General features: G+C 46.3%; 1 protein-coding gene across 14 annotated transcripts in view; it reads left to right on the forward strand.

Annotated features, from left to right (window-relative positions):
* TEAD1 (TEA domain transcription factor 1) overlaps nucleotides 1-14,925 on the forward strand; it is a 258,762-nt gene that overhangs the window by 172,226 nt on the left and 71,611 nt on the right. For 6 of the 14 annotated variants that reach the window (XM_034645744.1, XM_034645739.1, XM_034645746.1 and 3 more), the window contains 3 exons: nucleotides 10,881-10,945; nucleotides 13,317-13,379; nucleotides 13,469-13,531. In XM_034645744.1, coding sequence (XP_034501635.1) covers nucleotides 10,881-10,945; nucleotides 13,317-13,379; nucleotides 13,469-13,531 — 191 coding nt within the window. The remainder of the gene's footprint in view (nucleotides 1-10,880; nucleotides 10,946-13,316; nucleotides 13,380-13,468; nucleotides 13,532-14,925) is intronic. The other 8 variants (XM_034645745.1, XM_034645742.1, XM_034645741.1 and 5 more) reach the window with 3 other exon arrangements.

Genomic DNA, 14,925 nt, shown 5'->3' on the forward strand with positions numbered 1-14,925 from the left:
TTTAATGCAGTGCCGCCAGCCTATTCATAAAGATAATTTTACAATCTGCCACAAATTACAAGAATTTTGGCCACACTTAGCCGTTGGCAAAAACCTAATTCCTGCTATCTTATTCAGTGAAGAATCTATTCTAAATTAGAAGGTTATTGTAGCAAGTAAGTAGCTTGCATGATGCCCTTTTAATGTTAAGATATCACGGTAAAGGCCTCCTTTTACTTGGAAACAATTTCTGTGGCCATATCATGTTGAAAGTTGAGGGTGCTGCAAAGATTTTGAGAACATTTTTCAGTGCAGCATGGAAAATCTGTTTGGTTTCAATAATGCTGAAAGTAGAAGCATTATAGGTTCATGTAAGATGCCATGTGATATGGTGTTCTGGACAGAAACCTTATATATATCAGTTCAAGCAATGAGAGCGTATACACCAAGTGCAGTGACATTACATAATAGCTCCAGGACCATTTTAAATCCTTTCGAGGTGCCGGAAGCTTCATGTGTTATTGCTAATGCATACCACAGTCCTCCGGGGTAGGCTCTTTATCCGCATTTCACAGGTGAGGAGCTCAAGGTCCAGAGATGTTAAGCAAGTTGCCCAGATTCACACAGCTCATAAGGACAAGTCCACCTTCCCCAGAAAGTTGAAGATACAGGCTGTCCTACTTCTGAATCAAAACCGAAACAAACCTGCAGTATCGCCACCGTTAAAGATCCGCCAGCAAGGACCAACAGGTTTTGGCACTTCGACTGTGTGGATTTCACACTACTTTAAAGGCCAAATAATTAATAAATAAACAGAGTGTTCTTAGCAGAGTTTTTCATTAACAAGGCTCTCCCGAATTGATGTTGAGATTCACTTTTTTTTGGACCAGGTCCATATGACTGTGGCATGTGGAGGTCGGTGCGGGTAGAACAGGGTGAGGAGGAAAGGCACATGGGCTGGTCTGACTGGTGCCAAGTTAAGAGCGCAGAACGAAGGTCTGGAAGATTGTGCTGCCTGATCCTGAGTAGTCGTTAACTGTAAAAGGGCTTACAGGTTTTGGGTGGTGCTGTCGGTGCTGACCACTGTCTATGACCTTTTCCTACATCATTTTTTCTGCGTCTAGGAGAGCTCACTCATCTGTTCTTTCATTGAAAGCGTTTATTGAGTTCCTACGTAACAGATGCCCCATCTACAGTCAGAGAGAAGCGGGTAGATTGTTTCACGGAGCAGTCACAGGTCTCAGTGGGCGTGCCTGGTCCCCCAGAGGAGTCATGGTGGTACAGAGCAGCAGGGTACGAAGGGGAAAACGACTAACTCCGCTTGCTTGGCTCCCAGAAGACTCAGGGAGGAAATATTGGAGTTGGGGCTTGGAGGGATGAGGAGGAGTCTAGGCAAAGGAGAAGAGAAAGGACATTTGAGGACATACGGTCTGTACAGAGGCACGGAGGTATGGAAAAGCGTGACCGGGACTTGGGGAACTCTGTGAAGCTCCTTGCACTAGAATAGAGGGACCCTCTACAGGAATGGGCTCTTGGGCCCAGGCACTGGGCGAAGGAGGGTGTGTTTTTCTTACAGTGACCAGGAACCGAATGGTGCAGGCGAGCAACATAATCAGATGTGGGTGTGAAAGAAAACGCAAATGCCCGAAAGGTGAGCGGAAGCTTGCCTGAGAGCCTGCAGGTAGGGGTTCTATTTAGGTAGTTCAGGGAGCAAGATGCAGAGGTTCCATTAAATCCCGTACACACCTTGAGTGTGTGAGATACAAAGATACTGATGACAGACGCCCGACCTTTGAGGAGCTTATGTCTGTTACGCGGGGAAGTCTTACTAAAGCCACCATGCAGGCAGGGCCCAGACACATGCAGGCATGAGGCGCTGTGGGCCCAGGGCAGAAGGGTGAATCCCTGCTCCTTTCCCATCAGGGCCACGCCGTCCTAAGCGATTCGTTTGTAACTCTCACGTTCCCTGTCTAGTGCATGTTTAAGGGGGGGGTGGCTCATGGAGGAGATACCCTTTGACCTGGGTCTGGAAGGAGTTTGATCGTCATAAGAGGTATTGCAACTATGAGCAAAACCTTAGAATGGCAGGATAGTTCGGAGAACTGAGAGCCCCACGTGCATTTGGTTGGTGGTAAGTAGATTCAGGTGGTGGGGACGTGGCGTGTCATGAAAACAAAACGTGAGGGCCAGGTGGTGGGACAGCATTGAATACTATACTAAAGCAGTTTGACCTTTAGCCTGCAGGCAGTGGACCGTTGAAGGTCTTGGGGCAGTAGAGTGGCCAAGCCAGAGCTATGCTTTGTAGGTAGCTGTGTCTGGGATGGACTAGAAAGAACAGCAACCAGAGGCAGAAAGGAGTAAGGCTAGTGAAATTATGCATTAGAGAATTAAAAAGGTGATTCTCCAGCATCTCTTACTGCTTCCTAGAGAATGAGCCATTAGAAAAACTTACTTCATTCATATTTATTTTCCTTCTAGAAATAATGATGACAAAAAGAATTTATCTCCAGTGTAGAAGGATTGTATTTCATATGAAGCATTGGACAGCTTTACTTGCTTGTCTGCTTTTGACCCTTGTATTTCAGTCTAGGGCAAACGCACAGTTGGTAAGCTGTCCCGCCGAGATGAAGGAGTGCACGGTGTTTTATGGGGCCATCACTCGATCGTGTTATCAGCTGCCGTTGACTGATAGGAACTCAGAGGAGCAGAATTTGAGTTATTGCCAGGCATTTTGAAGGGATGCGAGGAATAAGTTCGACGAGCCAGAGGTTAACACAGCCTTCCTCTGTGTATTCTTTCTTCTGAAGCTGCTCCTTATAAGCCCCTGGGTGAATGCAGACGTCTGCAGGCTCGTTTAGGGACCTGCCAGCTTTCACCTGCTGAAGGCCATCAGTCCATTTTGTAAGCCTTTAGATCGGGAACACACAGTACCAGCCCCTGATAACCCAGAACAGGCTGTCTGGCCCTTTCTGGTGATATTCCACATGGTGCTGATTTTTGGTCAATGATTTATATTGGGGATTAACAGACACTGTTGTCCAGACTTCCTCATTGCCAGTGCTCTGGGGTTGGTTCAGATGTTTGGTTTTTTTTGGCAGGGGGTAGGGAGTGAATCCTCGTTATCCCCAGTCTAAGCTTTGTGCCCCCTCCCACTCTGGTCTCCATCCCTGTCATTCAGTCATCCATTCCATCAGTGTGTACTTCCTGAGGCCCTGCTGTGTTCTTGACCCCGGGGGGTGCACAGCGATGAGCAAAACCCGGTGTGTGGTCGATGCTCTGTGGCACTTCCTCTCTGGAAGTGGGAGAGCCGGGCATTTATCATGTGAGCAGTCAGATAAATGGGACGTGGTGGCTGTGACGCAGGCATGGGGAAGGACAGGGTGACTTGACCCTGTTCTTACAAGTGTAGGTTCCTTGAAGGCGAGATGGCATCCTTATGCCCTCCTGATTCTGGCATGTTGCGTGTGGTCTTGTAGTTGTTGTCCCTTGTCTAACTAGAGGGTGACTGGCCAGCTTTGGCAGACACCCCCCCCCCCCCCCCCCCCCCCCCCTTTTGNCCCCGCCGCCACTGCATTGTTGCTGGTACAGTCGAGCAGGGTGAAAAAAAAGGTGAATTATTAGCTCTTCCCAGGTTAGTTAATACTCTTTACTGCCTCCTCTGGGGGGATCCGGAGATATAAACTCCCTATATATGCAGGCGGAAAGGGTCATTAAACATCTGCACCTATAGACCCCTCTCTAGCTGAGGACACTTGGCTCACACTTCGTCCCCTATGCCTGTGCTTTTCGGTGTTGGCTCTCATAGCCTAAGATGTTTTTTCCTTTAGGGGCGCCTGGGTGGCACAGCGGTTAAGCGTCTGCCTTTGGCTCAGGGCGTGATCCCGGCGTTATGGGATCGAGCCCCATATCAGGCTCCTCTGCTGTGAGCCTGCTTCTTCCTCTCCCACTCCCCCTGCTTGTGTTCCCTCTCTCGCTGGCTGTCTCTATCTCTGTCAAATAAATAAATAAAATCTTAACCATCATCTTTGCTTCTTCTCGCTGGGTCATCTTTTCCTTTTCTGTTTTCACTTCATGTCGATGATTCGGTGTCAAACTGGATTATAGGGAAGTAGGAGTCCTTCTTCTGCCCCTGCCAGTGACTCACTCCACAAATATTGAGCTGCCTGGGAGAGAGAACCAGAAAACATGAATGTCAGTGGTTCTTAGTCTCAGCAACTCCAGCATCTGGCTGAGGCCGGGACCTGCACCGAAATGATAAGGCAGAAAGGCTATAAGCCAGCAGCAAAGCAGCCCAAGTCAGAGGCTGTGGGTGTTTAGGGAAAGGCGAGGCCTCTTCCGTCCTGAAGGCTCCTGAAGGACAAGGCATTTGAAAGGTGGGCAGAATCCAGACGTGCAGAAATGGGCTGGAGCCGTATGGGACATGAAAGCAGTTGTGCGGGCAGGTCCGAAGCTCAGAAAGCTCAAGGTGTTACCAGGGAAGCTTCTGGTAGTCTAGTAGGGCCATTGAGCTGACTTAAGGCTCGTGAGGGTGTGTGGAAGACCGTAAGGTTACAACCCAGAGCATCAGTGTCTATTTGATGCAGCTTTGTTCCAGCAACCAAGGGAAGTTTGAGTTTTCTTTCTGATTCTCATTCTTTACATGGTTAAAAGATGAGCGGAATCCTCAGGTATTACTTTGCAGCCAAGGGAGGGCCGCGTGCATCCGCCAGAGCCCCTTCCCTGCTCCTGGGTTGCTCAGCCCTGCTCTGGCATGAGTTTGCCTCTGCACTGGGCTGCAGCCAGGAAGAGGAGGTCCCATTTGTTACTTCTTTCTTTGTGGCTCCCTGCCTCCATTCAATTACAAAGTGGCTCTTGCACTGCGAAAGCCCAGTGTCTCTGGGCTACAATTTCTAGCCACAGACCCTGCATTTGCTGTGCCTCAAACATGACCTTGAGGCCACATCCCGTCACACACCCAGGCCGCAACAACGTTAACCAGTCTTCCGTGCAGGCAAGGCAAGCCCAGTGCAAACTCCACGCCTTTCCCTTGGTGTCTCACTCTCCCTCGCCCCTTCAGCGGGAGATTTCATGGCCGTCCGGGATGCAGGAGAAGCCCTGATGGCTCACTTTCAACGGTGTTATGTTCTTTAAGAGAAAGGAACGATGAAATAAAACCTGGATTGCTGTGCCTGGAGAAGGAGCCCAGTATAAAAGTGGCAAGTCAGGCTCTGTCTGTCTTTGGGGCTGCAGAGCCTCAGACTGGAAAGCAGCAACAGGGAGGGTGTGTGTTTCTAAAGGACTTTTTCTGCCACAGAGAAGCTGTAGTGTAGTGACACCTAGTGGTGGAGTATGGCATTGCCACTCAGCTCTATAAGCTATTCCAAGTCTGGGTATAGAAGTACCAAGGAGAGGTTGCCGAGCGTAGAATCTGGACACTCGTGGGCTCAGAAAGGAAGTGTGCAGTGGTCACGGGAGCCTACGGGTCAGCAGGTGCCAGATTCCTGCTTATATGTGTAAGGAAATGCTGCTTTTCCACCTAGAATGGCCTTCCACCCCCGCCCCTCTATTCTTCCTGTCAAAGTCCGTCTGATCGCTTGAGTTAGTGATATGCATACTGAAGTCTTAGGAAGGGTGTCCTCGTGCCTGTGACCACCACAGCAACACGGAATGCAACAGCAACACTAAAATAAGACAGCTTGCCGGACGGGTAGAGGAATGGAAGGACGTGTCAAAACGGGTATAGACAAAGTGAATGGTAAGATCTAGGAACCGGGTATGTGGTGTGCACTGTGGAATTCTTTCTGTAAAGAAACTTCGGTATGTCTGAAATTTTTTGTAATAAAATGTTGGAGAAAATGCCCTCAGTCCTTCAAGGCCTAGATTATGTTCCAGTACTTTGGGGAAGAAGGCTTTCTAGACTTTCTCGATTACTTGTGGCCGGTGACACGTGCATGTCATCAGACCCTCTTTCGTGGCAGTAGTCGGAGTGGGGCCTGGAGAGCTGGTTTGCTCTTGTAGCTCTTGTGTTGGGCACTGACCTCCCTGTGGGCAGGCAGGCTGTCTTCTCTTCATATCCCTGATGCACCAGGCAGGCATCGTGTAAGGCACATAGGGGATGGTCCCCTCTTGACAGTAGGATGAGTTTAGGAATGTCATGAATAACTTCACAGTTACCTTTGTTGAAAGTCATGTTTGTAATTACTGGATCAAGCACCACTGTGTGTGTGTGTGTATGTGTGTGTGTGTGTGTTTTATTTTTTAAAGATTTTTAAAATTTATTTATTTTAGAGAGCGAGAGCATGAGCAGGGGAGGGGCAGAGGAAGAGGGAAAGAGAATCTCAAGCCGATGCCTTATTGAGCACAGAGCCTGATGCAGGGCTTGATCTCATGACCCTGAGATCACGACCTGACGTAAAACCAAGAGTCGGAGGTGTAATCAACAGAGCCATCCAGGCGCCCCTGTGTGTGTGTGTGTGTGTGTGTGTGTGTGTGTGTGTGTGTGTGTTTTAGACGAGAGAGTGAGAGGAATCAGGGTTAACATTTCTAATACTCAGCACTCTGGTCATGGCTGTAGAACAAGGCTGTGCGGAGCCAAGGCCAGCTGCCAGTTACACCAGTGATCGTTGGTGCCCTAAGCTCCCAGCCCTTGGTAAAGGACTTCTGCACTTTAGGACCACAGTTCATATCCAGGGCTCTGGACTATATGGATTCACCTCATTTGGAGAGCCATGCTGTAGAAATACATAGAAATCCAACTCAGGATGTTCTCTCAAGGTCACGGACAAAAATCCATTCAGAACCTAGTTGAGGGGCACCTGGGTGGCTAGTCATTAAGCGTCTGCCCTCGGCTCAGGGCCTGATCCCGGGGTCCTGGGATTGAGCCCCGCATCGGGCTTCCTGCCCTGCTGGGAGCCGGCTTCTTCCTCTCCCACTCCCCCTGCTTGTGTTCCCTCTCTTGCTGGCTGTCTCTCTCTCTGTCAAATAAATAAATAAAATCTTAAAAAAAAAAAAAGAAAGAAAGAAAGAAAGTAAAAGAACCTAGTTGATTTCCCCCAAATATATACAACCCCAGGTACCAAAAAGATATTCTTAAATCATTTGGAATGTCATACTTGTTTCCATAATGGGTAGGCGTATTTTAATTCTGAGAAGATTTAGAATTGAAAATGGAAAATTTTAATGGACTCAAAGTCATAGTGTTAATATTTGACTTAGAGGATCTACACATATTTGATGTTTTTAAGTGGTTATTTAAAATAATTTGGCCCATGCAAGTGTTTAGCCTGTTTTCCCAAATTAAAATGTGCAATGAAGTAATTGATTTAGACTTGATTTTTGGGAGGGTTGAAGCCTTACTAGATTCATAAGCAGTGTTAGAGTGTTTAAGATAATTTATTAGGTTTCTAAGAGTTGTTTAAGGAAAGGTTTTAGAAGTTAGGTCAAATAATTCTAATAATTAAAAGAATTAAATATATTCTAAATTAAATATGGAATTCTAAATGTTTAATGTAGTTTAATTGCTTTGTAAAATGGACCAAACATTCTATGAATGGCCCTTTGAAAGCAATTATAGAGGTGCCTGGGTGGCTGCGTTGGTTAAACGCCTGACTCGTGGTTTCAGCTCAGGTCATGATCTCTCAGGGCGGTGAGATTGAGCCCCGAATCTGGCTCTGCACTCAGCGTGGAGTCTGCTTGAGACTCTTTTCTCTCCCTCTGGTCCTCCACTGCTCATGCACACGCTCTCTCTCTCAAAAACACAAATAAATCTTAAAAAAAAAAGAAAAAAGAAAAAAACCCCAAACAAGAAAGTGATTTTAAAAATTACAGGATATGTAAGTTGAGGATGAATTATAGTGTTTAAATTTGTTTTTTAAATAAATGAATAAAGATGCCTGGGTGGCTGAATCGGTTAAGCGTCTGCCTTCAGCTCAGGGCATGATCCCAGAGTCCTGGGATCGAATCCCACATCAGGCTCCCTGCTCAGTGGGGAGTCTGCTTCTCTGCTCCTCCCCTGGCTCAAATGCATTTCTGTCTCTCGCACGCTCACTCTTTTTTCCTCAAATAAACACATACATGACTACATACACAAACACATTTTTAAAAACCAGGTGAGCCCAAATAGCGTTTCTGTGTACAGAGCTGCCCTCACGGTGATTAGAAAATTCACATGAAATAAAAGTGATTAACAAACTCTGCGCGGTCAGGTAGATGAGAGTCAGTTGAATTTGAATTTAAAGTTGGAATCAGTGATATTCCTTATGCAGGCAAGAAACACAGAAACCTCAAGTTAAGTACCCTTCATGGCTTCAGTCATGGTAGGGAAGAAAGAACACAGGGCTTGGAAAGGTGATCTTACTTAGGTTAAGAACGGGGAACTAGAGTCACAACAAGTTTCCGTGAAATGGTAGCTGTGACACAGTGCTCGGCAAGAGTCAGCCGCTCGGGGAGGGCCCCTGGTAGACGTAATCATTTTTAGCCGGGCTTTAATCAGAGTTTGCATTGCCATTGTTTAACTCCGAGGGGTGTGTGTCATTTGCACGGACCCGGGGTGTGTACAGTCAGGTGTGGCTGTGCTGGGGCTTGATTTCAAAGTGCCGTAAGAGATCCATCGAGGTTCTGTGTTCCGTACATCACACAACCTCGTCTCCTTTCCTAGAAAAAGAGTAGGGAGTCGGGGATGTTTTTGCCATCAGGCCAAGGTTCGGATGAAACTGCGTGTAATACAGAAGCCCGGATTTATTTCGTGCTGGCCTCTCAGACAGCCCTGAACAGGACACACAGGGAGGCCCTGAGCTGGAGGACGCTTGGCTTGTCTGCAGACATTGTCATTTAGGTCTGGCTTCTGGTAATTAGGCACTCCTGGCCGGGCTCTGCTGTCCGCACGCCTTTGAGACAAATTGCAAAATCCGTACAGCCATCTGAGCGATGGAGAAGTAGACCCCAATGACACTGGAGGGGATATTGGTAGCTGTCAAAAGTTTGAGAGAGAATGCTTAGAGAAGCAGTTCTTAAACCTGAATTTAGAGGTCCTTTTCCTGTGGTGAAAGGGTAAGTTCAGACAGGATCCTGGCGGGCTTCAATGATAGGCTTAATCTAACGGGATGAAATGCAATGGAAATAAAAATGTAAGTTTCTGTATTTGGATCAGAAAAATACCAATTATGCATGAAAAGACTGGCACAGAAATAGGGATATATCTGATGCGTGGTCTATATGAAAAAAACCTCTAGGAGTTCAAATGACATACATTTCACAGTTTATTGTGGTTCCCCAAAATCAAATGCAGCATTAGGCTGCATTAACAGAGGTAGAGTGTTTAGGATGAGGGAGGTGATAAGACTTCTGCTGTGAACTTGTCATAGGAGGAGCACCACTATAGTTCCGGGCTCTAGGCAATGAAAGGAAACTAGACAAAGGATGGTCCCTGGATGGATATAGTCGTGTTCCAAAGCTGTCACAGGTAACAGAGGAACAGAGGCGGTTTGGCTTGGGTACAACTCCAGCTGTCATTAATAGCTGAAAGTCAGTCATGTGCATAGCCTCCTTCTTGTCAGAGGAACAAGGAGAATCTGGGGATGAGAGTTATAAGAAGCCCCAAATAAGAAGAGTCTTCCCCCCTCCCCCCTTAAATATGCTTTAAGGTAAAATGGACTGCTTCCATAATTCTAGAAGTGCTTGGTTAGGCTTCTAAGTATTGAGGCTTCTAGCAGTGGGAGCAGATGACCCAGAGGAACTTGCCAGCCCCAGGATTCCATGATTCCTCTGCCTTCTAGTGGTGACCCTGTCCCATGTGGTCTTAACACAGGCAGAGGCAGCAGACAGAGCCATGATGACAGGAGCCGTCTGTCTAGGCAGTGCTGAGGGCGTCTTCAGAATCCTCTGACTAGATTTACACACTTAGGTTGGTCATCATTTCTGCGGCCAGTTCTTTACTCCGCCAGGGGAGGTCTGGGGGGTGTGGTCCCTCTCTTTCACCAAATGCCGTGTGATTTCCTCACTTGTTCCTTCTGGGTGCCCAGCAGTGTGCTGGGTGCTAGGGAGGCTTCAGGGCGGAAGACAAAGCTCTTGCCCTCCTCGGGTATGCAGCCTTGTCTGGGAGGTAAGACAGCACAGACCAACCCGACCGCAAGCCCTGCCGTTAAGGGCCGTAGTTAACTGCACGAGTGGGTTTTTATTCATGTATTTTTAGTAATACCTATCCCCACTCAGCTCCGGGGACGTCTCCCATACATTGTATAGTTGTTCGAAGTCAGATGATCTGTTTGAGACCTCTCAGCCTCCTAGTGGGATAGGGGCATGGGAGGTTTTGGTGTGTACTTTTAGGCATTTTCTTTCCCCTGCAGGTTATAAAGCTTTGAAGAGGTTAAGTCATTTGTTGTTGTTGTTCTTTTTCATGAACAAGATCTTACGTATGGTTAGTTACTAGCACAGCGACTACCTGTAGGGACTGTCTGCTTTCGTACTGTTGTCTCCTCCGTGTGGTGGGAGCGTTTCATTCTCCAGTGGCCATACTGACTCTAATGGGAGCTAACTAGAAGCCTGGGTGAGGAGGAGCAGGCATGAGAACTTAGACGGGAACAGAAACAGGTTTGTGGGCTCCACCCACATCCTTCCGTCTGTTGCTCATATAGGTTGACCACCCCTTTAGGGACGAGCACGTAAAGAAATAAAAAGGCACATCTCTATCCTCAGTTGCTAATCATAGTTCGTCATTAAATGCCTTTCATGCCCAATTTCCCCTAGTAAATGTTTTTGCAAGCAATCGTACTGTTTTATTCTTCTAGCGTTAATAAGTGTACAGCTCCAGCTTCAAAAGTCTTGATTCTAAATTCTTTTCTTAGCTTTCCAAGGCTGTTTTTTGGGTTTTTGTTTGTTTGTTTTTTAAGGTAACCCATCTTATTGTAAATTCTTCTTTCTTTCAGGTAGGAATGAATTGATAGCCAGATACATCAAACTCAGGACAGGCAAGACGAGGACCAGAAAACAGGTAAACTCACCGGCCTGGACACTGTGCATGTCAGCGAATGGCCCCAACGAGGCATTTTGGCTGCAGTGGCTGTCTGTGCTTTGGCTCCTAGGAGCCCCCAATTTGAGTTCCCTGTAAGGACGTCAGTGTTGTAGGTGTTTTCAATTGGCTCAGTTTTCACTGTTCATCATTTCAGTGACCCCTCACTGTGTGGTCTCCATAGTGCTTCTTATGCATATCTGGGAAAGTGTCACTGTGCAGGACAGTGTAGGCACTGGTCCTGGAGCGTGGCTTTTAATACCTCTAGTTCTTTCCCAAACTGCGCATCTGTAAACACTGCAAAAGCTGCAGGTGCGAATACACTTGGAAGTCGTGAAACTTGAAGATTTTTCGCATTGTAAAATCCTGGAACCGTTGCCCATGAGTCATCATGTCGATGAAACAGTAACACCAGCAGCCGTGAATCTTGGCCTGAACCTAATACTGAGTGGTGTGCGTCCAGGGAACGGCTGCCCCTGAAGCTAGGCTTTTGGTCCGTAGCTGCCGTGACGGAAATGAAGTTACAGCCTAAACGCCTTTGTGCAGAGCAGTGTGAGGAATTTTGCTCTGCCCTTTGTCCGGGCCCTGGCTCTCCTTGGCCCTTCTGATGTAAAGCAGTCCAAACCCCTGACCCAGTTCAAAACTGGAACGGACGAGAAATTCATGCTTAACGGAAAACAGAGAAAGGAAAAAGGCAGGGGGGAATATCAAACCAAACTCGTCGGTGAGTTGCTAACAGAACGAAATTATTTTTTAACATTGAACTCTGCGGCATCTGTCTGGCATGGATTTTTAAAAAACCAGCATCAAACCAAAAAGCAAGCACAACTGTGGTCTCGTTAACTGAGCAGCAGCTTCCCCTGCTCCGTGATGAGTTGTTTTCATGAGTGTTTATGGCGGGGAGAGCTTTTCCCCAGGAATGCTTACATGTGCCCCCGCCGGGAGCCTGGCTGCTGAGTCAGCACAGAGGGCCGTGGCCTCCTGCCAGTGTGCAGAGGCAGGGCATTGTCTGTTCAGTGGATGCCCCCCCCCTCCCCGCCCCAACAGTGGACACTGGCCCTGAGCAAGTCAGAGAATCACGCAAGAGCAAAACTCTGGGTGAGGACAAGTCAAAGCAGGAGCCGGATGGAGGGGTGAAGAGGAGGGGGGCATTCCTGCTTCTCCGTACTTTAAAAAAGGAAAAAAAGAAAAAGCAAATTGGAAAAAAAAAATTAATCATTGAAACTCAAAGATAAAAGGCTCTTTTATGACCCTAAATCCTGTTTTTATAGTCAGCAGAGTATTTGAAAATGAAGTAACTGCCTCTCAGTCTGAGTTGCTGAACTTTTAAATGAAAGGTTCTAAATTTCTGAAACAGACAGATCTAATTCCCAACATGCTGAAAAGCACCGGACCTGAGCTGTCTGCTGGTCTCGGAGCTCTGGTCATGTGCCCAAACCCCTTCAGTGGGGGACTCTTCTAAATTTCACCAAGTCCCGCTGAAAGAGATGCAAATTTGTTTACCCAGTGGAATCATTGTGTTTCAGAAGCTGGGCTTGGCTGGCTTTCCACTCCCCGGCATCCTGGGGATGGTTTTAGGCAGCCGTTGGTGATACCTCTCCAGTGTGAATTTGTTGTTCAGCAAATCGTGTGGTTTTCAACCCAGATTTCTAACAGGATGGCTGGCTGGCTGTATTCACACTTTTCGCTTTGTAATAATATGCAAATCCACTTGGCGCCCAGTCAATATCCAAAAGAGTGGAAGGATTAAAGATATTTATAAGGGCAAAAAAAAATTGCTCTGCTAACTGGGTCTTTCCATTTCTCTTTGAGATCTAATTTACATGTCAGTATTATTTTAACATTTGCTACAGAATCCAGAGCTCTTAATGAGATCAGAATATAACCGACAGCTTCAGCTTTTTGATTGTGCAGAATGTGCTAATTTATGGATCGTCTCTTCTAAATTGAGAAGAAGGGATTTTCCCTCCTGATGCTGAGAAGCTATAAATATTTTCATTTACCTCTAGCCCCACCTTTTAAATTTCATAGAGAAAACAACCCCGCTCTCCCCCTCTCATCCCGTGCCGGTGATTTCTCCCTGGTGAGAAAACTAAGAGCCGCCTAACTTTCATCCCAAAATCGAGTCACTGCAGTGATGACCCAGTCTGAAAAGCTTAGAGCAGCGCTGGGGGCTTGGTGTCTGGCTGGGACTGTGTATTCCTAACTGCAGAGCTTTGTTGAGATGCAAATAACCTCCCCCCACCCCCCACCCCAAAACCCTCCCAAGGAGCAGCGATTTTATATTTGATTTCCTTTTTTTTTGTTTTGTTTTGTTTTGTTTTGTTTCCCCTCATAAACCCGAACAATGTAGGTGTCTAGTCATATACAGGTCTTAGCAAGAAAGAAAGTTCGAGAAATTCAAGCCGCCATTAAGGTACGTCTGGCTTGCCCAGTTGTAGGGGGCTTTTCATCTCCATGGTTACAGGCTTTTCCTTTGTTTTCCTCCCTTCCCCTACCCTGCAGGTGTCTAGTCACATTCAGGTTCTTGCCAGAAGGAAATCTCGTGATTTTCATTCCAAGCTAAAGGTATGCGCTTTCCTGCTTTTTGGCTTGTGGTTGCTACGCATCTCACTTCCTGTTTTCCATGGTGACTGGTGAATGCCTGCTGCTGGGATTCTCGTAACCTAGTTTCCTCGCATGTGAGAGCTGTTTACATTTCTTTGTGTCTAATCTCTCTTTCTGTACTAGCCTCACATTAAGCTCAGAGAGTGTGTGTGTGTGTGTGCGCGCGTGTGTTTGTGTGTCCCTAATAACCATGCAAATGCAGCAGAGAGCTGGTCTCGATAACTTTTCAGCACAGAAACGTGAATTTTTTTAACCTTCAAATGTCCACCAAACAGCCCTGGGCTAGGAGAGGGGAAAACAGTCCAGAGACACAAAGTTAGTGTAGAAATAGTAAAAAAATAAAGTAAGAATCACTTCCAGAGTAGTTATCATGAAATTGCTTTAAACGAATATTTAGACGTTATTTTACACTTTTTATGTATTTTAAAGAATACTTACGAAAAATGTGTTTTTTCACGTAATTTTTCATGTGTTCTTTCAACACAGAGAGTATTTTCTGCCAGATTTCTTCCACATTGCTCAGTATTGTTTTTTAAGTGTACGGTTCTGTGATCAAAAAAGAAATTTGAGGTGAGACCCTAAAAAAAAAAAAGATCTTAGAGATGGGAAAGCTCTTCATTAAATCCGTGTTTGCAATTCCATTTATACGTGAGTTTACTTTGTTCTTTACGTGTGTCTCATTTTCCAATTTCTGAAAATATATTTCACAGCAAAAACGGAGGCATTGACAGTTTTTAAAATGCAAATTCACCCTATTTTTCTCCCCTTCCAAAATTTACAGTAAAACATACGTGACTTTTTTTCCCCCATAGTGCCCTATTTCAGAAATGCAGAGGGATTATCATTTGCACAGACGTGCTTTACTTTATAATAAAAATGAATTTGTAGCACATATTGTTGCCTTTCCCACCTGCCTTTTTTTTGCTGTCATTCTGTTCTGATTTTCCCCATAATTTAATTAAATTTGTTTTGGGGCTAAACCTAAAGACCAGAGTGTGATTTCACAGCACCGAATGGTGAACACTGGGATCCTTCCCAAAGTCCTGCAAACAAGGCTGGCTGTGGAACAGGACTAGTGACCAGGAAGGAGCATTTGGTGGCCCTCTGCAGTGGGCAGCATGCTGGCTCGCTCGCACGTGTGGCTGATGGTGGCTGGCTTTTAGCTGCACTGGCTGAGCAGTGGAAGACTAAGATAACTTCATTGATGCTGCTTTTTAACCAAAGGTGCCGTCCTCTCTGTGGATGTAACTAGCCCAGCGTTTGCTGAAGTTCTGACTCTGTTTCTGGTTTCTCTGCGCTAATGAATTAATGATGTACAAAAGAAGTTTACAGACATCAATTCTGTGTTTCCATCT

The sequence above is a fragment of the Ailuropoda melanoleuca genome, chromosome 16, assembly GCF_002007445.2.
Source record: "Ailuropoda melanoleuca isolate Jingjing chromosome 16, ASM200744v2, whole genome shotgun sequence".
In the NCBI taxonomy this organism is placed as follows: domain Eukaryota; kingdom Metazoa; phylum Chordata; class Mammalia; order Carnivora; family Ursidae; genus Ailuropoda; species Ailuropoda melanoleuca.